The sequence below is a fragment of the Sinohyriopsis cumingii genome, chromosome 7 (genome assembly GCF_028554795.1).
Source record: "Sinohyriopsis cumingii isolate HCF-2022 chromosome 7, ASM2855479v2, whole genome shotgun sequence".
Lineage (NCBI taxonomy): Eukaryota > Metazoa > Mollusca > Bivalvia > Unionida > Unionidae > Sinohyriopsis > Sinohyriopsis cumingii.
In genome coordinates, this window is record NC_142967.1 from 134341855 (window position 1) to 134365245 (window position 23391).

A 23391-nucleotide genomic window follows, 5' to 3' on the forward strand; every position below is an offset into this window, starting at 1 on the left:
ATAAACCGCCAGTCAATATCATTATACGCGTGGGGCTGATTTAACGACCTAACAATATCGAACTAGAGCATCCGTTGTCTTTTCTGGCTGACAGTATGTTCTACGTGTGCAGTGTGCAGTATCTTCGTGTTTAATGTTTTTGTATTGCGTCTTTTTACGCACCCATGCACTCTAAATTATGATTATTTTCTCCTTTTTTTTTAAATTATGGGTTTTTTTTGTTCCAAAACCCTTATTCTCTTTCTAATTCCAGCATTGTAAATAAAGCTACCCCATACCCTCCCTCCAAAAAGACCCCCACAACTTCACCCCTCCTCCTTATATCAATAATAATTAAAGGGAGGTAACTAGAAATGCCGGTACCTTTGACGAGCCTTAGAGTATACGTTTAGTACATGATTGCGTAAAGGTCTTTCATCAGCACGTCCTCCGAAGATCTATGGAAGAATACGCACGAGATCCCTGGTTTGTAAATTAGCATATGTATTTTTGTAATTTCAAAATCTTAAACGAAAAATATTGGAAGTCCTGTCTTCAGAAATATCGATCGTTCTATCATTAGTTAATTACATCCTGTGCGTGTGTCATCACACGTGTGTGTTGAGGGGATGACTTTTGAGGTCAACTGCGAACTCCATTATATTTTTGGTATTTTTGAATTTGATATTTGTCAGATAATAAGAGTCAGAATTGTCATGGGCTTTTTCACACAGAAGGTCCCAGGGTCCTTAGTTCTGACAAACTTATCACTTTACAGAAATATACTTCATACTGATATCTCTTCATTTGAAACATTATAGTACAAGTCACATGGGTCATGTATGCGCAGTTACTAATTTTACATTACATGTTAAATTGTTCTTTTAAAATTTAACACCAATTGTCTTTAACCAGATCGAGTAAGTCTTGATTATTGGAAAATAAACATGTAATTTTAAAGTGATTCTCACGAAAAACTATTATTTTATGCACACCTTTGTCACTCAATGAAGCAACAATTTCCATTCGCTCAATTTTATGCCTTGCATTGTTCTAATATACTGTCAGCATTCGTTTGAAAATGGCATCCAAGGCAAAATAATTAAAATAGATCCAAAACAAACAAAATAATCTTTTGGACCGTGTTTATGATCGACTGATGATAATAGTAGAGGTCTCGCTAAGATTTTAAAACTAGGAGTCCTGGACTCCTATTTTAAAAGAGAAAAAAACAGGAGTCCCACCAGCAAAAGGTGCAGTATATTGGGCATACCTGAAGTGGCTAAATTTCCAGATAAGTAGAACCAGTGGTTGCCATTGAGTTTAATTTTCTAACTTCTTTAGACCACTGACATATAACACTTGTTTGTCCATTAAAGTGAGAGTGGATTATGTCAGGCCAAGGAAATAGTGTTCCATGTGAAATATAAGTTCTAGCAACTTCTAGCACTGTTGAATCTCATTACAATCTTTGCCAATTTGCCCCAAAATACTTATTCAAATTACATCTCTCTATATGCTAAAGTGAAGACCACAGATCCTTGGTCAACTAGTCTTATTGTTTCATTATAGTCATACAAACGTAAAATATAAAAACCATGTCATTATAGTAAATTTGATTGTCACTGACTGCGATAAATTGATTCGTATATATACATATACTATCTGTTAAGTGTTTGGTCTGTTTTGACTTGGATATAATTAACATTGTATTGGAAATCTATTCAGTGATATACCCCTCTAATATCTTTATTGGCGAGTTTGAATAACAACTAATGGGTATGATTGCTTGAACTTATAACAAATTATGTATGGACAACGGCTTCAATAGCACATTGACAGATTTTCATTTCCCTAAAACGAACCTCATTTCCTACTGGCAGCCTTGCTGATTTGACATATTCTGTCGATTCCTGCCCTCAGTCTGGTTTCAACTGGAATAACCAAAGTGCTAAGCATGTTTAATTACCATGTAAATAACACTGCATAGCCATGTGGTTGTTGTGACAATGTACATTGTAATTAAAGCAAGAATGAATTGTTGATTATGGGATATAGTAGGGTTGTAAAACATGAGGATTATCGCAATCATCATGTAACTCAAAATATAGTCTTTTTTTCTCTTTGCAAAAGCTACAGATAAAAACCACCCTGAATAAATATGGTCTTGTACATGTACAATGTATTTTTCATCTCTCTTGCGCAGGAACTAAAACATGATTTCAAGTTCTTTATTTTTTGTATTCTAATTTGATAATGAGATTATTGCAGCTGTACAAATACAAGTTGCACTTAATTTCTTGACAGTGTAGACTTTTTAAACCATCTTAATCATTTGGTTATTCCTACATGTAAGACCTCGATGCTGATATTTATACTTTATCTTTTGTGTGCACTAAAACATAATATGTGATACATCTTACATGTAGGGCTATCATTTTGCCAACATTACACAACATAACAGCTACATATGCCCTAAATGCAGATGAGCTTTCACACTGAGAGATAATCCTCTCTCTCATTCACTAAAAGCAACAAAAATCTTTTTGAGTACTTTTATTTGTATTGTAATTAGATTTTTGAGTTGAAAGTAGAATGAGACAGAAAATATACGTTTACTTTGTACGTTTGTACCGTTAGGTTGTCGAGTAGCATGTGTTCCATTGAATTTGTTCAGGTACGATGCCTTTATTTTTTGTACACGGTCAGAACAGTAAAATGATATTTATTGTTACGTATATTTGATTTAATTATATCTGATTTTATATATATTTATTTCAATTTAATTGTTTGTCTTTTTTATTTAAATTATTTTTTTATCACATGATATTGTAATGTAAATTTATTCACTAGAGATGATACTTTTTTTAGAAAATAGTTTGACCTTGACTATTAGTTTATAAACATCCAGTGTTGATCTAAATCCTGACCTTGTTTCAGAATTTGTAGCAACCTTTGTAATCAAATTCTATTTTATTTTAAAATGATTGGTTGTTTCCATTGTGATGATGGGACTTTAAGATATAAACAGTTTTGTTTATTTTTTATTTCTTAGAGTAAAATTGATTGGTTTTCGTCAGGGTCACACTTGGTAAACATGATTTCTAACAAGTATTTGCTTCTATAAACTTCCAAAAGATGATCATGTGACCTTTGTTTACATTTTAGAAAGCCCATATAACCCATGTTTTGGAGAACTAATCTTGGTAGAAGTTGGGCTGTTAAACTGTTTTATGTTGTGCTGTTTGGAGTTATTTCACATTACTTGGTTTGGAGTTATTTCAAACTACTTGGATTCAAAAGGATTAATTCTGTTATTTTTCTGGAAAATATGTGTGCTCATGTAATATCGTGGAACAAGGACAGTTTTAAAAAAAAATTATTCAGATATCAGAAACCGGAGTGATAATTCTTATTTCTACAAGGAACTGTAGACTTCAACACAACAGATTGTAGCATATGTCATCGTCTTCCATCTTGGATTCTTCGTTGGGATTCGAACATGAAATCAGTAAAACATTTCGCTATTAGGGTTACTAAAATTTTATTCTCTGAATATTTTTGGATCATTTTTGGATTGGAATCTATAAAACCAAAAGTTCCTATTTTTGTCTTCATTTTTACAGAATTTTTCCAGGGAAATAACTTATTGTATATTTAAAAGCTTGTTTTCACTCTTTCTTGTGTTACTGTTTATTCAAGCTTAAACAAGTGACATAAGATTATTTTACATATAATTTTTCATATACTGAAATTAATATATAAAAAAATGTTGTTTATGAAAAATTACATGAAACATGGTAGTTTAGTTTAAACCATATATTTTTGAGAAACTTTGTCAAATACAATTATAAACATGATTTAGGGGATTCAGTAGAAAGCATAATCTATGGTATTTTAAAAATAATCATAGAACGCTCGAGTTAATATGGCTTACATCCCTTTGTAGGATTAATTCAATCAATGAAAAAGCTATACCAGTAATCGCTCGTGTGTGTCCAAAAGTATAAAGGAAAATCAAATATCAGTATACCAGTTGCTAAAATGTGATCAAGAAGAATGAGGTATAGTTAAAAAGGATGAATAAAACAAAATTATTTCATATTCATATATTTTTTTAGGAACAAACAGTATGCTTTGAATTAGTACAGTACACTATAGAGTATAGACTATAAGTGTGCTATGCGGCCTGGTGAATTGTTTTAACCGGTAATAGTTTTCTTTTATTTCATGTTTAAGAAATAAGAAAATACACTCAGAATGCAAACTAAATAATGACAAAACTTATCAATATAAACACCGTGATATTAGTTTGTAACAATTTATTGACATAGTAATTTAACAAAAATTTGTACTTCTATGTGGCTTATTTTCGATTATGCCAATTATAGAGCAATTTTAATAGCATACGGGGTACTGTAATCCATATACAAGTCAATGCAATTTCACTGACATAATCCATATATAAGTTGATTTGGAATATAAGATGAAGACCTGACTTTTAAGTCAGAAAGTATCGACTTATAGGCCAGAATATACAGTATCTGGTCCAAATGAAAATGATGCTGATCTGACCTCCAATATGACCACCTGTGATTACTACTCTTAGATTGATGCTTATATCAAAGGTGTTTTCATAAAAAGACGTTTTTTTGTGTATTTTATCTAGTTGGACCTGAAGGAAAATGGTGCCAATTGAACTTCAAGTGTGACCACTATGGCTGCTATCTTGAAAAATCTTTTTACCAATACTGTTCCTAAACAGTCACCTTGACATGGGCTTTTCACCAGAAAACTTTTATATCTTGCTGGTTTTAAATTAAAATGGTACCATTCTGTCCTCCAATATGATCATAATCCTGTTATTGCTACTGTAGATAATGGATGGTCATATTCACATGGAATTTCGTCCAAAAGACTTCTAATCATGCCTTTGTTGCTCTTAAATGAAAATAGTGCTGAACTTAATCCAGTACATGTAATACTGACAGCAGCTGATTGATAAAAAATATCGGAGATGGATTTAGCATTTAGCAGTGAAAAATGGTCTTTTTTCAGGTCCTGGAAAAAAAAATTGTCCAGAAGAGAATCAGTTCTTTTGAGGGACTTTTGTAAAATCTAACTTAGAACATTTAATTGGTCAAGCTGAAGTCTAACTTCAGTTTTGTCCTATGACAATGTTTAAGTTTAGACTTAAGTTCAAATCCAGATTGGTACAGTGAATCCAGGCTAGCAGTATTTATATTAAAGATAGATAATAGGTGCTTTGAGGCCATGGATATCATTTTATTAATTAACAGTAATGTTATTTATCAAAAACCTCAATAAAGGTTGACCACACCTATAAGACAGTCCACTTTTATGGCTTCTCTTAACATTATTATAGTGAGGGAGCACTGTATCTAGTACCCAGTTCCCTACTAGTAAGAAAGCAGTATAGTGAGCCAGAACTGTATCTAGTACCCAGTTCACTACTAGTAAGAAAGCAGTATAGTGAGCCAGCACTGTATCTAGTACCCAGTTCACTACTAGTAAGAAAGCAGTATAGTGAGCCAGCACTGTATCTAGTACCCAGTTCACTACTAGTAAGAAAGCAGTATAGTGAGCCAGCACTGTATCTAGTACCCAGTTCACTACTAGTAAGAATGCATTATAGTGAGGGAACACTGTATCTAGTGCCAAGTTCACTACTAGTAAGAAAGCATTATTGCAAGGTAGCACTGTCTTGTAACATGTTCACTACTAGCAAGAAAGCATTATAGCAAGGGAGCACTGTATCTAGTACCCAGTTCACTACTAGTAAGAAAGCAGTATAGTGAGCCAGCACTGTATCTAGTACCCAGTTCACTACTAGTAAGAAAGCAGTATAGTGAGCCAGCACTGTATCTAGTACCAAGTTCACTACTAGTAAGAAAGCATTATTGCAAGGTAGCACAGTCTAGTAACCAGTTTGCTACTAGCAAGAAAGCATTATAGCAAGGGATCACTGTATCTAGTACTCTCTTCACTACTAGTAAGAATGCATTATAGTGAGGGAGCACTGTATCTAGTACTCTTTTCACTACTAGCAAGAAAACATTATAGTGAGGGAGCACTGTATCTAGTACCTAGTTCACTACTAACAAGAAGGATTATAACAAGGTAGCACTGTATCTGTTACCCAGTTCTCTACTAGCAAGAAAGTTCGCTACTTGTAAGAAAGCTTGAAAGAAGTGTTGTTAGAGCTAGTGTTCATTTAAAATGTTCTTCATCATTTAATTTGAAAATTTTAGGAGTTGATATGCCATATTTTTAGAATAGATTAAAAGATTTTAAATGGAGGTTGGTAGTTTGTGTTTATGGCTCAGCTCTCAATATCTGCATACTCCTCAACTGCCATTGGTTGAGACCATACAAGATTTTGACTTTCACTTTCAGCCCATGGCGGATTGTAGATGACTGTGGTGGTGCATTTTCTATGGGAGCCATTGGAGGCAGTGTGTTCCATGGTATCAAAGGTTTCCGCAATGCACCAACTGTGAGTAGAGATATGACTATATAAACTCGCTTACAAGTCAAATCCAGTTGCAGACTGCATCGACCCAGATCACATAATGCACTGACAGATCTTGGTCTATGCAGTTACGATTAATCAGTAGATCAGACAGTATAGACTCTGGCCTGCCTCTGCATTTTATGATGGCAGGTCAGTGTCTGCATTATTTGTGGTTGACACTGAATTATCTGTGCAGGTATGTGTGTGTATGATTCATTATTGTGTACATAGGTTATCATTCTTGGATGAAAATTAGAATTAAGTAGACTCTCATGAATATAATGATGATTTTAGAGTCATATTGGCCAAAGTGAAAGGTTTCTGGTTACTTTTTATCAGACTAAGACAGATTGCTAAAAAAGAGAAACAATTTCTACATGAAAGATACAAATGAAAACAACTCATTGATTTTTATGGAATGCATGCTTTTCAGAGTTTAATGAAGGTAATTAATGCAGAATAATTCCTTGTACAACTGATAGTTTTTACTATAAACCAGCATTTCCCCCAACCCCTCATGCATGTTTAAAGTTCACTGGTATTATAACAAAGTATCCATTAACCATTTTGATCTGAGATATTTACGACTGTAGCATAGATGCATAAATAAGTAAACAAACTGTTTATTTGCTGCCCAAAAATTGCACATTTGATCCTCATTGCTAGTCTAACTCTGACAAGCAGTCACCAAACAAGTTAACCCAGTTTCAAGCCTAACTCAAAGTAAATGTAAACCAGATTGCAGATTTAGGTTCTGTGTGACTTTATAAACACAAGTCTCATACTTTTCAGGATCATGCCCACTATCTTAAAAATTAAGGGGATGTCAAAATAAAAAGTATCCAGTGAAACCAACTTGCTCTTTTTAAAATTAAAATGTTTTTTTTGAGTGATTTATGCTGCCAGACATTAATTTACAGTCCTACCCGTTTATGTCGACATCCTCAGGCCCGAGGAAATATTGTTGACATAGGCGGATGTCGAGATAAGTGTTGGGCGAGGGGGGGAAGTGGGTTTAAAAAAAAATATATGTTAAATTCGTCAGTAAGGGGTGACCTGTCATCAGTGAGTAGCATTTACACTTTGAGAAGACAATGAAAATTTTGAGTACATTAAGGCAAAATCAGTGAAATACACTTGTATATTGACAAATTACATTTTGGTTACCTTTATGTAATAAAATCCACAATAAAATATTGCATCGGTCACATCCTGATATGAAAAACGTTCAATATGATATTCGATGTTGGTATCAGCACATGGTTGCGTAGTTGTTATTTACATGCTTCAAGTACATGTACTTAAATTATCCTAGATGTTGGTCAGTCTGTTCCCATCTTATTGAGGCTACCAAGGGGATGGGGCTATTCACAGGGAAATGAAAACATGCCAACAAGTTGGTTTAAACAATACATTTATTTAGTTACAGAAGTCATCGTGAAAAGTACATAAAAGCGAACAAGAGATATGCGGCTGATATGGTTAATAAAGACTTAATATTGTATTCATTGACACATGCTAAAAAAAGTTAAAAAGGAAACCTGTCACAGCACAATAAACTTGTTTTAATCACTGATCACTTTGGAAAATGCAAGAATCGATCAGATTTCATTGCTTTTATTTAAGTTGCTGCGATTTGTTCAAGCTGGGACCAACGTCTTCTGTCGATATATACATTTATTTTTTATCTCGATGTCGACATAATCATGACAGTTTTGGTAGTAATAGTAGACCAAGGGACCGGGACTTTGCTCTTTTGTTGAAATAGGCGGCTTGTTGACATAAGTGACGTTGATATAAGTTGGTAGGACTGTATACCGTACACAGGCTTCCTGAAGGGTAGTATATTTTGATACCCTATATAGAGTTCGTTAGTGTGTTGTGTTTATTTCTAGTTTCCTCACTTGAAAAACCATTTATTTTCTTCACCTGGCTTGTCATTGTCATTAGGCAACATTGATCATCGTATAAATAAATACACACTATTTCATTTAGAATGAGTCAATGACTGAATTGATTCAATAGTTTTCATCCTGTTTGATATTTTGAAATAAACTTGTAAAGTCAATTTTAAATTTCTTCTGATTTTGATAAAGTTGCCAAAGCTTGGGATAGAGAAAGTTGCTGAAGCTTAGCATTAAGTCCATGAAGAGACTTATAATACAAAATTTAAATCAGTTGGTCTTAGATATGATCAGAATTGATAAAATGCTCATATGATTTTCATAGAAGTATTTATAAAGCTCCTGAACAAAACAATATCTGTAATTATCTCCCATGCATGCATGAAAGGCATGGTTTCAGATGTTTTGTTTTGGGGTGTTTATTTTCCCAAAGAATATCTAAATACACAATTTAATAGTCATCTATATTTCAGTTTGTAGTTATTTTCTGGGTTAAAATGATCAAGTGAAAATTGACTAGATTTGCTTCTTTGGCTGAGAAGACTTGTAATGCATTTAAGTGTTTTCACTTTGCCCACTGATTTGCAGATTCCCCCCTCCCCCATAAAAACATGGCTTGGAATAGTACCTCGCTTATTCCCTACAACTGTTTTTTGTTGTTGAGAGGAGGTCGTGGTTAACTGAAGCACCTTATGTAGATTTTAATGCATTAGTGGACATTCCATAGAGTCCTGTTGTGTAACACATCATAGCCTGGGACCCATGTATCATACAGAGTCCATCTCATCAGATGACATATCCATGCAGATAATGAGCAGACTAAATTATGGTTATTTCTTTGTGAAGGAGATACATTTTCAATAAATATAAATTTTCTGATTCAGGTTATTAAATTAAATATATCAGGTGCTCTTCTTGTTTGAGTTTCAGTGTTTTTTATATACAAACTGATGTGCATGTAACATCATGTACAGTCTGAGGGTCAAGCATACAAATTTGATTTTTGAAACTAACGTTTTGTGATTAATCTTCTGAAGCTGTGCTGAAAAATGTAATTTCTTGAGCTGCAATATGATCGTATTGTATTAGAATTCATACACGATCTTTTCCTCAAAATGATGGTAAACGTTTTGCATGTATGTTTTCATACTTTTAAGAAGAAAAAATATATTTCTACATATGAGAAAAAATACATGCATATGAAGTTTTGGAAGCCACATCACGATTGTGTTTTGTATCTGATTTCATGTTATATTGTAACGTGTTATAGTGGGGTCACACTTTATGTATATACAGTTTGTTTTCTATACACTGAAAGGGGATGACTTTTTCAGTGTTATTATTATTATTCTCTCTCTTTCTCTCTCTCCAAAGAGTACCTAAATTGGATGTTTAAGTCCTTATTATAATGTTCAGAAGATATTTTATGATTTTATCACTTGTAGGGTCTACTCAAATGATTCTTTATAATACTTGTTTCATACAGTATATTTTTTTGTCAGTCTTCATTTAAAATTTGTACTAAAATGATGGTAGTCTTTTTTCAGCACAATTTATGACTTTGTATACCACATTTTTTACATGAAATCACTGCAATCAATGCACATATACATTAGTGGTTGTTTGGCTTTTTCAAGAATGATGTCGCAAATAACAGAAGTCCCTCACTCCTCCCAGTCTTAGTCAAAGGAGGTAATTCTGTCTGTAATTTTAGGCAGTCTAACTCATCATTCATTTTATGGTAAATTTCTGGATTTTCATTAGAGTAAATTTTACATCAGAAAGTGATTTTTAATCTACAAAATCAGGGGTCAGACTAGGCAGATAAGGGAGAAGTGTAGCAAAGCAAGAAATGGAATAAATAAGGGAGAAGTGTAGCACAGCAAGAAATGGAATAAATAAAGGAGAAGTGTAGCAAAGCAAGAAATGGAATAAATAAGGGAGAAATGTAGCACAGCAAGAAATGGAATAAATAAAGGAGAAGTGTAGCACAGCAAGAAATGGAATAAATAAGGGAGAAGTGTAGCACAGCAAGAAATGGAATAAATAAGGGAGAAGTGTAGCACAGCAAGAAATGGAATAAATAAGGGAGAAGTGTAGCAAAGCAAGAAATGGAATAATTAAGGGAGAAGTGTAGCACAGCAAGAAATGGAATAAATAAAGGAGAAGTGTAGCACAGCAAGAAATGGAATAAATAAGGGAGAAGTGTAGCACAGCAAGAAATGGAATAAATAAGGGAGAAGTGTAGCAAAGCAAGAAATGGAATAAATAAGGGAGAAGTGTAGCAAAGCAAGAAATGGAATACAGTCAAACCCACTTATCTCGACCTCGGTTATCTCGACAACCCGCTTATGTCGAGCGTTTTGGTCCAGTCCCGAAAAATTCTTCTTTGTTATGCTATTTTTTTACCCGCTTATCTCGACCTCTGTTAAGTCGATAACCCGGTTATGTCGGGCATAAGTTTCGGTCCGAAGTAACATGTGGACCCGCTTAATTCGACGAAATGCAACTTTTTAACGTCAATCTCACAGAAATTGTACAAGAAATAGTCAGCAAAAGCGATCGATTTGTAGAAAATATGAAGTAATATCAGTCTGCTTTTGTTTACTCCGGTGCTGATCTGTAACGAACGATTCAAAAGCACTTACGTTTTCATACATATGCTCGGCACCGTCGACACTTGCCACAAACAATTTCATTTTTTTAATGCATTCAGCCATTTCACTGTAGCTTGGGATAGTGATAGGCTGATCATCATCATCATCATCATCATCTTGCTTGCATGATTGTATCTGCTTCGTTGTCACCAATTGGATTATTTCCTCATCAGTAAGTTCACCATAGGCATTGGCATCATCATCCACGTGAACATAATTAGAAAATTCATCCCGAGCAATGCCTATGGAGTCCGCAATCTCATCAGCCATCGCTTCAAGACCTATTTCTGATTGAGGCTCTTTAATTTCTTGTGCAATTAAACACTGCTGGTGAAATTCTTCATCAGAAATTTCCGGAAAAATACAATGGAACCAGCAGTTTTGAATGGTTTTCGGCGATACACTGTTCCAAGCTGCACGGGCATACATGATGGCGTCTAGCAGAGTTGGTTTATAGGATCGCTTTTCCTCATTTGCACTCACAGTCAATGTACATGTACATGTACATGTATTTTCAAAAACATTTATTGATCTTTATCTGCGAGATACTGTCATATATTAACCTGGATATAATGCAATCTTGGTTATTTTGCACCTAACACCGCGTTATGCGTGAATGGCGGGTGCCTGAAAGCAATCGGTGGATGTTTCTCTCTCACTCTCTCGTTTGTGATTTTCTTTGATCCATTTTTCAATCTGATAACATATTCAAACCTCTGAGTACAACCAAACATGATTTGTTTTTCAATATTCACATCAATTATAAAAATGCGTCGTGTGTTATCTGACATAAGTGATGCACACTACAGTAATGGATGCATACGCTACATGTGATATATGGAGTTCATAGATATATTTTTTCTTTAATAAATTACTTATGATGATAAAAAAGGAATAAATGATAACAACACCAGGTTAGTTCATTTCATTTTATTATCAATTAAGCGTTTTGTTTATTTTATTGTAACATGCAGTGGGAGGGGATTCCAGTAAACACCAGCAAGAGACAGGAGTAATGCTCAAGGACATTTTTAAAATTACCGGTTTTTATGAACCCGGATATCTCGGGACCCGGTTATGTCGACGATTTTTTTACACCCCCGACGTAATTGAGATAACCGGGTTTGACTGTAATTAAGGGAGAAGTGTAGCACAGCAAGAAATGGAATAAATAAGGGAGAAGTGTAGCACAGCAAGAAATGGAATAAATAAGGGAGAAGTGTAGCACAGCAAGAAATGGAATAAATAAGGGAAAAGTGTAGCACAGCAAGAAATGGAATAAATAAGGGAGAAGTGTAGCACAGCAAGAAATGGAATAAATAAGAAAGAAGTGTAGCACAGCAAGAAATGGAATAAATAAGGGAGAAGTGTAGCACAGCAAGAAATGGAATAAATAAGGGAGAAGTGTAGCAAAGCAAGAAATGGAATAAATAAGAAAGAAGTGTAGCACAGCAAGAAATGGAACAAATAAGGGAGAAGTGTAGCACAGCAAGAAATGGAATAAATAAAGAAGTGTAGCACAGCAAGAAATGGAATAAATAAGGGAGAAGTGTATCACAGCAAGAAATGGAATAAATAAAGAAGTGTAGCACAGCAAGAAATGGAATAAATAAGGGAGAAGTGTAGCACAGCAAGAAATGGAATAAATAAGGGAGAAGTGTAGCACAGCAAGAAATGGAATAAATAAGGGAGAAGTGTAGCAAAGCAAGAAATGGAATAAATAAGGGAGAAGTGTAGCACAGCAAGAAATGGAATAAATAAAGAAGTGTAGCACAGCAAGAAATGGAATAAATAAGGGAGAAGTGTATCACAGCAAGAAATGGAATAAATAAAGAAGTGTAGCACAGCAAGAAATGGAATAAATAAGGGAGAAGTGTAGCACAGCAAGAAATGGAATAAATAAAGGAGAAGTGTAGCAAAGCAAGAAATGGAACAAATAAGGGAGAAGTGTAGCACAGCAAGAAATGGAATAAATAAAGAAGTGTAGCACAGCAAGAAATGGAATAAATAAGGGAGAAGTGTATCACAGCAAGAAATGGAATAAATGGATGTATCATATTCATATGCTTCAAGTTCATACTTGAAGTATGTTATGTTTTGATGGAGAGACATATAATGTATTTTGGCCTTATGACTTCAGAAAAATGCAGCAGAAACTATACCTTCTGATAAATTTTAATTGACTGGAGTGCCTAGATTGCAATATCTTAATTACAAATTCATATCAACTACTGGTACTTAAACAAGGTATTATTTTTCCTTTAGTTTCTAAACCTTTACTTGAAAATGGCACTCTGAAACATTTTAAAACTAGTTTCAGACTGCAACTATGAGAGCAGATCCAGTGGTGTCTTCACACGATAGTGTTCATCCCTTCAAACCACAGTAGTCACTGATGTTGTGGGAGAACCTGGACTTTACAACTACATGTTTAGAAAGTTAATTCAGAATGAAATTATAATCTTTTAATACATTTTTTAAAAGTGGAAAAATTGAAATGCTTGTAAAGGTGGCAATTAATTAACTGTTTATACCTGTGTGTAATTACAATAATGTACTGGTAATCTTGTTATCCCTGCCAATATTGCTGATGTGTGCCTGTGCAAAAATACATGGTGTAGCGACCAATGGCACGTAAACCTTAAATAAGGGACCATTTAATAGCATCAGAAGTTTGCCGTTTAGTTTCATTGCTGCAGACCACAAAAAATCACATTAAATATGTATAATGTTTAAAAAATACCAGACCTGACTAACCTAGTTTTAAAACCAGTGCAGGAGGAAACACATTTTTTTTCTTGGCCTAAAACATGACTATGGCTATTCATTGACTTTGAACTGAAGCTTTAAAATGGATATATGAATGAACTAGGTCTTTCTTTCCAATTGAATCGGCACACATCAATAATACATATGCCATCTGCATGCCATGTGGTTTCATCTGTTTTTGGAAATTTTTTTCTTAATATGACGACTCACTTTTCTAGCTTCAGTACAGCAGTCCATAAATAGGATTGCAGATATGTGCTTTCAGCATTTGTCTTCATGCCTGTAATAATGTTGACCATTGATTAGATATTATTTGTTTAGCTGCTTTTTTCGTATATTGCCAAAATGAGTGATGTGTGAAAACAACCTTGACCTTACATTGCTTTTTTAAATCTACAATGGAGCATTGTCCCAGAAGTTTTTTGATCTAAAAGTATTTTAATTTTAGATTAAATCTTTCATAACATAATGTTTTTGACTTTTTTCTACAAATAGTATATTTTCCATAATTTATGTGCTTAGTGAATTATGATAGTATTTTTTCCTTTAAATATGTGCCTACTGAATTACAAAAACAGAGTCTAATGAAGAGGTACTTTCTAGACACAGTGATGTTTACCATTATTTTTCCATGGCAGTTTCACTTACCATTTCAGACTGATGTTTACAAAGAAAATAATGCAAGCATGTCGGTTAAAATCTTTAGAAAATATATTTAGAAGTGCTTTCATTGATTCTATTAAAACCAAATTACTGCTCAGATATTGATTTTTCAAGTGTAAAACACAAGTTGTATGTTTTCATCAGTACATGATAACTTATGAGTGAGAGGGTAAATTGTCAATCATCTATTAAAACACATGCATGTGAAGTGCAAAAGTTTGTTTTGACAGTGCAGTTCGTATCAACACCTGCATGAAATACATTTCATGGGGACTTTCCACACTGAGTTACTTTTCTGGGTCAAGGGAGCGTTTCAAAAGGCAGGAACTACTGTCACTCAGATTGCAGCTACACAAATTAAAGGGCAAAGTTGTTTTTGCATTCCATAACAGAATAAGGCGAAGTTAAATTTTTCAGCAACTTAGTCTCCCACTTTGCCTGGCATTGTGACCCCTGCACAGTGTTCCAGAGAAAGCTTGAAAAATTTACATTTTCAAGAATTTCTTAAAATGGAGCTGTCACTAATGATAATAAGATCAACCCAGATCTCTTGCTCAACCGACTTTGCATTTGGCACTTAGGTGGATGTCAGGTGAATGATCTCAGATTCACTTAGGTCCCTTTTTTCATGATATTGACCAATTAAAAAATTATTTTTTTTGTTGGATTTTCCTTTACTTCCATCCTATTAAAGGAATATTTCCATGACATTTGACCACCATTGCACTCTTAAAAATCAAATGGCCATGTAGAACAGCTGCATCATAAAAATTAGACAAGTTAAATTAGTTTTATTGGTAGTTTTGTAAAAGAAATACACCTCTCCTGTGATAACTCACACACAACATGGTCCACAAACATAGACCGCACTATAAGCAAGACATGAGTTGCAGAGGGACCTCCAGAATTTTTTAAAAATCACTTTGACCTTGAGAAAACCGTGTGTGGGGAGTGGTGTTAGGGTACTGGGCTGTTTATTGACTGAATCCTCATTTTACAATCACATCGATAATAATTTTTAATAACGCGCTTTTTCTAATGAAGTTGTTCATTATTCTGTTTATATAACATTTATTTTCAAAATGTCCAACATATGAACAATTGTTTCAACTGGTTTCATCAACCATAATGTGTATGCGAAAAAAATCTATATTACGTCACTGATTTTTGTTTTCTTGATGAGTCTGGTTCCAATAGTGGTGTTTAATATTATCCTGTCAAATACAGAGTCCATAGAGCAGGAAACTAGACTAACTGTTGATACACCACCAAACAAGATTCCTTTTTTTTTTTTAAACACACGACATTTACTTTGTGAGACAATCGTCTATGTTGAAACTCAGTTTTTGTATTGCTCAGTTAGTACAATATTGATGTCATGAATTAATTAATTGGAATTAATAATGAAACTTCTTATCATCCTTGAGGATATCTCTAGGCGCCAGTTCAAAACTTGCTTACCCACAATGGTCCATATCTGTGAAATCATGTTCTTTGTTTTTTGAAGTATTCGTTTCGTTTCGCTTGGCTGCCTTGTTATCTTTGATCACAGTTATGAAATAGTCAGTTAATTTAAGGTAGTTTATGTTACATACACAATAACATTTATGTGTTCAATTGATCAAGTGAAGTGAGTTCACCCGACATACGACTCGGGCTGCTAGATTTAAGTTTGTAGGATTTTCATGCCATTTAACTTTTCTTTTATTCCACCTCCTTTATTTGATTCAAAAGACATAATTAACTGTTACGGTAGATTGATGCATTTTACATTTAATTACAAGAGGACACATTGCATTTATGACGATTACACTTAAAAGGAATTAAAAGATGGAACTAGAACACAATTTTCAGCTGATAAAAAAATTATTTAATATGTATTTATTTATTAAAGTACTGCCTCCACTCGGCGTGAGTGACATTTTCATTGATCAAAATTTCCTTGCATTTTGTTAATTGCGGTGTACTAGGAATGTTGTTTGGAAAGAAAATGTAAAAAATTGTATGACCTATTTTTAAATTTGATATTTCATAGTGTTGATTAAAATTTCCAGGTCCTTTTATCCGTTTTCGCCAATAAAATGATCCATCAAAGTTTCTGTTACCAGTTTTGATCGCAATTATCTTCAAGTTTAACAAATAGGGATCAATTTTGGAGTTATTTTCTGTGGTTTTTTTTTCATCATTGGCCCTGGGGTCTTCCATCGTCTGACAAAAAATGGGATCCACACCTGACCCCGCGTTATAAGTGGGTTCACGAGTTATCAGGTCACGAGTTATCAAGGGAGTGGTGTATTGACAAGAGTTTACTGGAATACTCATCACCATCTGTGAATTTCCTTCCACTTGTTCACTTCATTATATTTTGTTCATATTATAATATATGTGTTTGCTTCTTTTGCAGGGTCATTATAGAAGATTAATAAGCAGTTTTGAATCCATCAGAATCAGAGCTCCCATTACAGGAGGTACAGTGGAGTTTTATTGAATTAATACTGTCCTGTCCTCTACACAAAATGTTATGTGTTATTCAGGTTTGTCTGTATATAATATATTCTGAAATATTCTATAATATATTTTGAAGTAAATTTAGACTAATTCATTTGCAGCATGATGGATTCACTTATGTATTATGCACATTGGATGCAGTGGCTACCAACACAATTTTGTCAGTGTCAAACGTCAGCATTTCAAGTATCACAAATTATGTAAAATTGCAATTCACACATCACAGATTATGGAAAAGCCACATTTTCACTGTGAAAATTAATCTGTCCACACTATCATATGTCATGACATAGCTGCCAAGTGTCCCATTTTTTCCGTATTTGTCTCGTATTTTGGACCTGAATACGGGTGTACGTTTTTTTTTGGCAAAAAATGTTTTCTATTTTTAAAAAAATATTTAAAAAATTCCTTGCAATTTTCAGTTTAGAACGGGCACTCTGTTCCATTCTGATAGAAATGTATCGCATGTATATAGGAATACAGTTCTACAATATGATTGGTTCATTCGAAATCAAGGCTACAATGCCTGTCTTTATCCGCCATATTGGATTTCGCAAACAGTTACCGCTGTCACTGTATCTCATTTTCGTAATATTCAACTTCTAATCATGTTGAATAGGAAAGCAGAATATTCAGAATTTTCTCCAGGAAAAACAAAAAAACAGAACTAGAAGGACAATTGTGCCGTCATGTTTAGATTTGTGAAACCATCTAGTAAAGGAGAAAACTCTACGTTTTGCAAGTTGTGTAATGTGATTTTGCTATTGGGCGCATATGAAATAAAGAATTTGCTGCTTCATCATACACAACTCAGCCTGAACTTATGACGTATATAAATACCAGAGAGAACCTTGATGTAATTTGATCGAAATTTGGTTTATTAAATTGCTTTTGGAAATTAACCTTCCTTTTTCAGTTACTAGTGTTGCTGGCGATTTATTTTGCACACATTTTCCAGACAGTAAAATTGCAAAGGATTACTCATATGCTAGAACAAAAACAGTTCAATAAGAAAATCACACAGAATTGAGATCATTAGTTTAAGTTGAGACATTCGTTCAAATTGATAATGATTGGAAAAAAAATAAGGTGTGGAAAAAGGCTACTATAAAAAGTCTGTGAGTGTCTTGCACTCTTGCACCTTCTGAATGGGCACCCGAATGGAATATGGTACAACACGTGCATATTTGACATTAAATAATTATGTAAAGCACTGTCCTACTTTACTGATGGTTGCATATGTTGTAAATAGTTACATATGCATTAAAATTTTAAAAATCAGTATTTGTTCCTGAAAATCTGTATTTTTGTCACAAGAAGTCAGTATATTTTTATTCGGGGGTTGGCAGCTATGTCATGGATCAGATATTGTGTTCAGTGTGGATGTCCAAGTCGTGGCTCATTGGACAGATTAAGTTTTATTGTCTCAGTTATAATGTTGCAGCAAGATAAGTCTGCATTAGTGGACTTCAACTACATGGCATGTAACATACCTCATTGACATTTGTATATTGTATTGCAAGATATAAAAGATAAATTTCAGAGCAAATGATTCCCAAAAAGAATATTTAGGAGTTTAACAAAATATAAAAAGTTTAATAATACATTGATTTTAATAATTGTGAGAATTATGGAGAGATTCTACTTTTAAACAAACAAAAAGAAATCACATGGAAGTATTTGCAGATTTATTGAGATTTTGAAGCAGTATTAACCTGATTGTATAGACTTTTTATTCAGTTATTAACCTAATGAATGTGAGAAATGATATGATTTCTCTTTTTTTTTAACAGTCACTTTTAAGTTGTTTGCTTAACATGTTCTCACACAATTAAATACACATAGCACTATCCATAATACAATATTTAGTCCACCCTAGTGTAGTACTTACATACCAAATATACATGTCCATACAACAAATTTTTATCAACAGCTAGACACATTTACTGTTACTATTGACCAACTATGCGTACTTAGAACCTACCAAACACATGCTTCGGTACTTTTTTTGCTAATGCCTCAAAGAGCATTCTTATGATTGCGGATTGGGTAATAAGATGAGTATCCAAGTGGATGGGTGAAAGTGATAAAAAGCATAGTCTCCCACATTTTCAGTAGGAGGAAATCTTACAGCCAGAATCCCTTGGCACCTACGAATTTGTATTAAAAAGTACCTCTCACGGTCACCCCTCTAACGTGACCAGCGGCCAGCATATTAGTACAAAAATGTAAAATGTTCCCCTCACAAGCGGCCACTTTGTTTTTCAAATGAATACAGAACCTATAATTCATATATTCATACGTAAGGTAAGTAATCATATTATCTCTACTGTCAATGCATGTTTCATAATGTCAAGTTTCAGTTATTGAAAGAAGTGTTGGCTAAAGTACATGTAACACTAAGATTAATATTGTATCATTGTCTATAAAAGCCACCGTTTGCAGGAAATGGACTTAATGATGTTATGATAAGTTTTGGGCTTCACACATCTGTCGAGTTCTTCTCTCTGATGTTTACAACCAGACGTAATTGTCATCATAACAGGGTCAGCATAAGCTAAAAATAGATTTTGTGCATTAACACACACACAGAAATTAAGCTTGAACAAAACAGAGTACCAGACAAAGACCGAAATATCATGTGACAACACATTTATGGCTTCCTTTACAAAGAATGCATTTTGTCCAATTAACAAAAGTTTCGTCTGCATAATTAAATCGCATACAGTTAGCAACTTCTGAGTAAATCATTACCAGACATTAACATTTCATCACTTATTCGGAGACTATTATTTTAGAAGAAAGTCAGTTATTCTACTCGACAACATCGGGGGAGGTGGGGGGGGGGGGGGCTTGCAGAACAATTTTATGTTGAAAAGACTTGAATAATGAACATTGTAACCGATAAAGAGGTTATTCAGCAGCAATGTAAAGATGGAGCAAATAGAAAGAAAATTATGTACGTACCAAGATTTAAATGACGTTTCTGAATGGTTTTGCAATGTGCATGACAACAATACCTGCTCGCATTTCACGCTTACGTCAAGATTAAGAACTATTAATGTATATTCAGTCGAAAAAAGTCTATTATTGTAACAAGAAGAAACATTTAATAATTAATGTTTCTTTTAAATGAAGATATTAAATGCTTTGAAGTATGTAGCTTTCTTACTATGTACGTTATATATATGTCTCACAATTTTTTTTACTCCCCCTCAGAAAGGCCACCCATCTTATAAGGCCACTTTCCTGGTACAGAAGGGGGACTGTATAAGATGAGACCACTGTACTACAGAACTGTTCCCAAGTGTCAAGCAAATATTTTATTATCAGTTTACTTACCATCTTGTTACATTTTGACATGACTACCCTATTTAAGACGTTGGCATGAATGCATATAAAACATTTTGTCACCAAAGAACATTTACATAATGCTTATTTAGGCAGGGTATAGCAATTAAGCTAACAGTGTGAAATTACTCAAATTATGTCCATCATTGGCCAAACAACACTGAGTCTTTGGGAACCATAACTATGTTTAAAGTCACATGAACAGACTGTGGATTTCAAAGTATAGTTAAAAGCATTATTAATATCCCAGGTTAAATGCTTTAAGATACATATGTACAGAGCACACAAAAAAAAGAGTGGGATCATTTAGTACATGCTGATGGGAAAAGGTTTTCTCCATATTGCAGTAGCAGTTAACATCTCCCAGACATCAGTCATATCATCATCATCATCATTGAAATTGGATGGAAAGTGCTTACTAATGTGCAAACTGCTTTGAAATGATTAATTGATGCATTATTGAATTCTTCCTTATTGATACAAGTTGTTTAATCTTCAGCAGTCATGAATAATATGGGTTGTTTGCATTTTTATCCTTTACATTAACAATTCATATAAAATAACTGTTACAGGCATGCGCACTCATTTTTGTCATTGTAAAAAAAAATTAACTATCGTCAACACCTATTTGCCTTCTACAAATTAACACAAGGTGTTTAATTCACATTTCTTGAATTTGCCCCCATCCTGCCAGTTCCATGCTAATTATTTTATCATGTAAGCATTTTCAGCCACAGATAACATATCTTAATGTAAAAGAGACATTCCAGACTTGTTCCTTATACATGATTGAAATAATTGCAATTTAATAATTTTATGCAAAGCTTTCCAGTTGCTGTCATTGGATTAAATTTGAAGGCTACACTTCCTATGTATAATGCAGTGAAATATGTTAGTCAGTTCTGTTTGGTGGTTACTGTTTGTTAAAGTCTATGGTAAAACTGTAACCACTAATCAGAACTAATTGTAGCTTATTTACCACATGACACACCAGAAGCATTGCATCATAACTAAATAAATACAAAGCAACAGATAAGCTTTGAGCAAAAGTGGCTATTCATTGGTCTGTCCGATACTTAAATTTCACATTAGTTTGCAAGTTTGGGCTATCACCTTTTATGTTGATATACATGATTAGCAGCTGAACATGATGACATGATAAACATCAGAATCATAGAATCCATGATGGAACCACATGCGTCATAGTCACCCTGTCTTAATTTGTAGAAGGTGAATAGATGTCAGTAATTTCTTTTTTTCACTGAAATGTTTTTAAGAGATTCATGCAGTGCAACACAAAGGTCATGATGAACAAAGTGAGTCCTGCATCTGATCAAATGGAGCAGCCTAAAAAGGATGAATTAAAATCACTGACAACTAACATGTATTCTGTCGGGCAGTTTCTTTTTATCTTGTCAGGGATGAGAATTGGATATGAACAGATGATAAGCCTGTGTTTGTAATCTGCATACTGGAAATACAATCAAGATATCAACACACATAAAACGTCATCACCCTACCTCTGACTGATCTTCTCAAAATGACAAGACCATCAAGCATATATTGGTATTGATAATGTGTTTCATTGTAGGCTGTGTATTGTGAATCATATCGATGCATGACACAGGTGTGTCACTCCTAGAAATGAGTATTGGCAGTAGATACAGTTGTATTTACAATAAATAGCCTCTAGTTTTTGTACATCAGTTTAGTTAGCTTCATATAAGCAGAATTTCTTGGAATATTTGGGGTAAACACATCATCTCTGTCAATAATGCCTTATTATGTATTGCCCAAAATTGCTAAGCCACATAGACTTCCTTTTTCAAAATTCCACGGAGACCTATGAACAAGGTACTACAACTAAATATCACATATATAAGATAGCAAAACACTTTGTGAAAATGTTAGACTTTACAATAGGTCTCACATTTATGCCATGGACCCAATTTATATTTTCTGTTTCAGGAAACTTTGCTGTGTGGGGTGGTCTTTTCTCTGCAATAGACTGCTCAATGGTGTATGTGAGGAAAAAGGAAGACCCATGGAATTCTATTACCAGTGGAGCTTTGACTGGAGCCATCCTTGCAGTTAGAAGTAAGCATAATATTGTACCCGGTGTAACGCCTAGATAAGTTTCATTGTCCATCCCTAGTGATGTTGAGAGGGATATAGAAATTTGGCAATTCATTTGCTGTTCATTTGTTAATTGGTTTATGTGTTTCACCCTTAGTATTTTGTAGATGCATCTGAATGACTTGACCATACCAAAACTAGGTCAGTGTGACCTGACTTTCATGCTTGAATAACTTGTATATTTTCAGCATATTGTGTGTTAAATTTGTATAGAGTTATAGATCTTAACTATTTACTTAATATCCTCACATAGAATGTTGTCTTGTATACCAAGATGTTACTTTTGTGTGTGTTTTCTTTCCTTATAAACTCGGCATATTCTTGTTCCTGTTATGGGTTTTGTCTTATCAATTTCATTATTGATAAAGTTATGGCCCTTGACAGTTAACATAATTTCTTCACATGGAGCATTGCTTGTGACAGGAATAGCTGAACATAATCTGATGCAATTTGTTTGGAACATTGCTTCATAGACTTGCATGTACCTTTTATGGATTTTTTATGTTTCTACTCCAGTTTGGTTAGGGTTATGTCTCCGTCAAGCAAATTCTGTCTTCCCAAAGACATTGAATATTGCTTGCAATCATCATCTTGATCATGATTAGTTTAATGCTACATTATAATGACATTTTTACGCTGCACATCGTCAACCTTTATGCCAAGAACTTGATTTGAAATAATGTGTCCGTACTAACGTTGAAAAGATTTCAGTTTGGTTTTCTGGCAATTCTGTAGATCTGACCAGTCTTTAGGTGTCCTGTTGAAAAAATGAATTTGTAACTATCATTTTGTGCATATGGTATCATATAATTATATTTTGTTGATTTCTACTGGTTCTTTTGGGTTTGATTGAGTTGTTAAATTGTTAAAGCTACATTAAAAATTCTAA

General features: G+C 33.9%; 1 protein-coding gene across 1 annotated transcript in view; it reads left to right on the forward strand.

The window, feature by feature from the left end:
• The first annotated feature begins 337 nt into the window (after positions 1–337).
• LOC149796172 (mitochondrial import inner membrane translocase subunit Tim17-A-like) overlaps positions 338–23391 on the forward strand; it is a 40267-nt gene continuing 17213 nt past the window's right edge. The window contains exons 1-4 of the mRNA XM_089966119.1: positions 338–465; positions 6397–6496; positions 16912–16975; positions 22335–22463. Of these exons, the coding sequence (XP_089822245.1) occupies positions 440–465; positions 6397–6496; positions 16912–16975; positions 22335–22463 (319 nt within the window). The 5' untranslated portion in view covers positions 338–439. The remainder of the gene's footprint in view (positions 466–6396; positions 6497–16911; positions 16976–22334; positions 22464–23391) is intronic.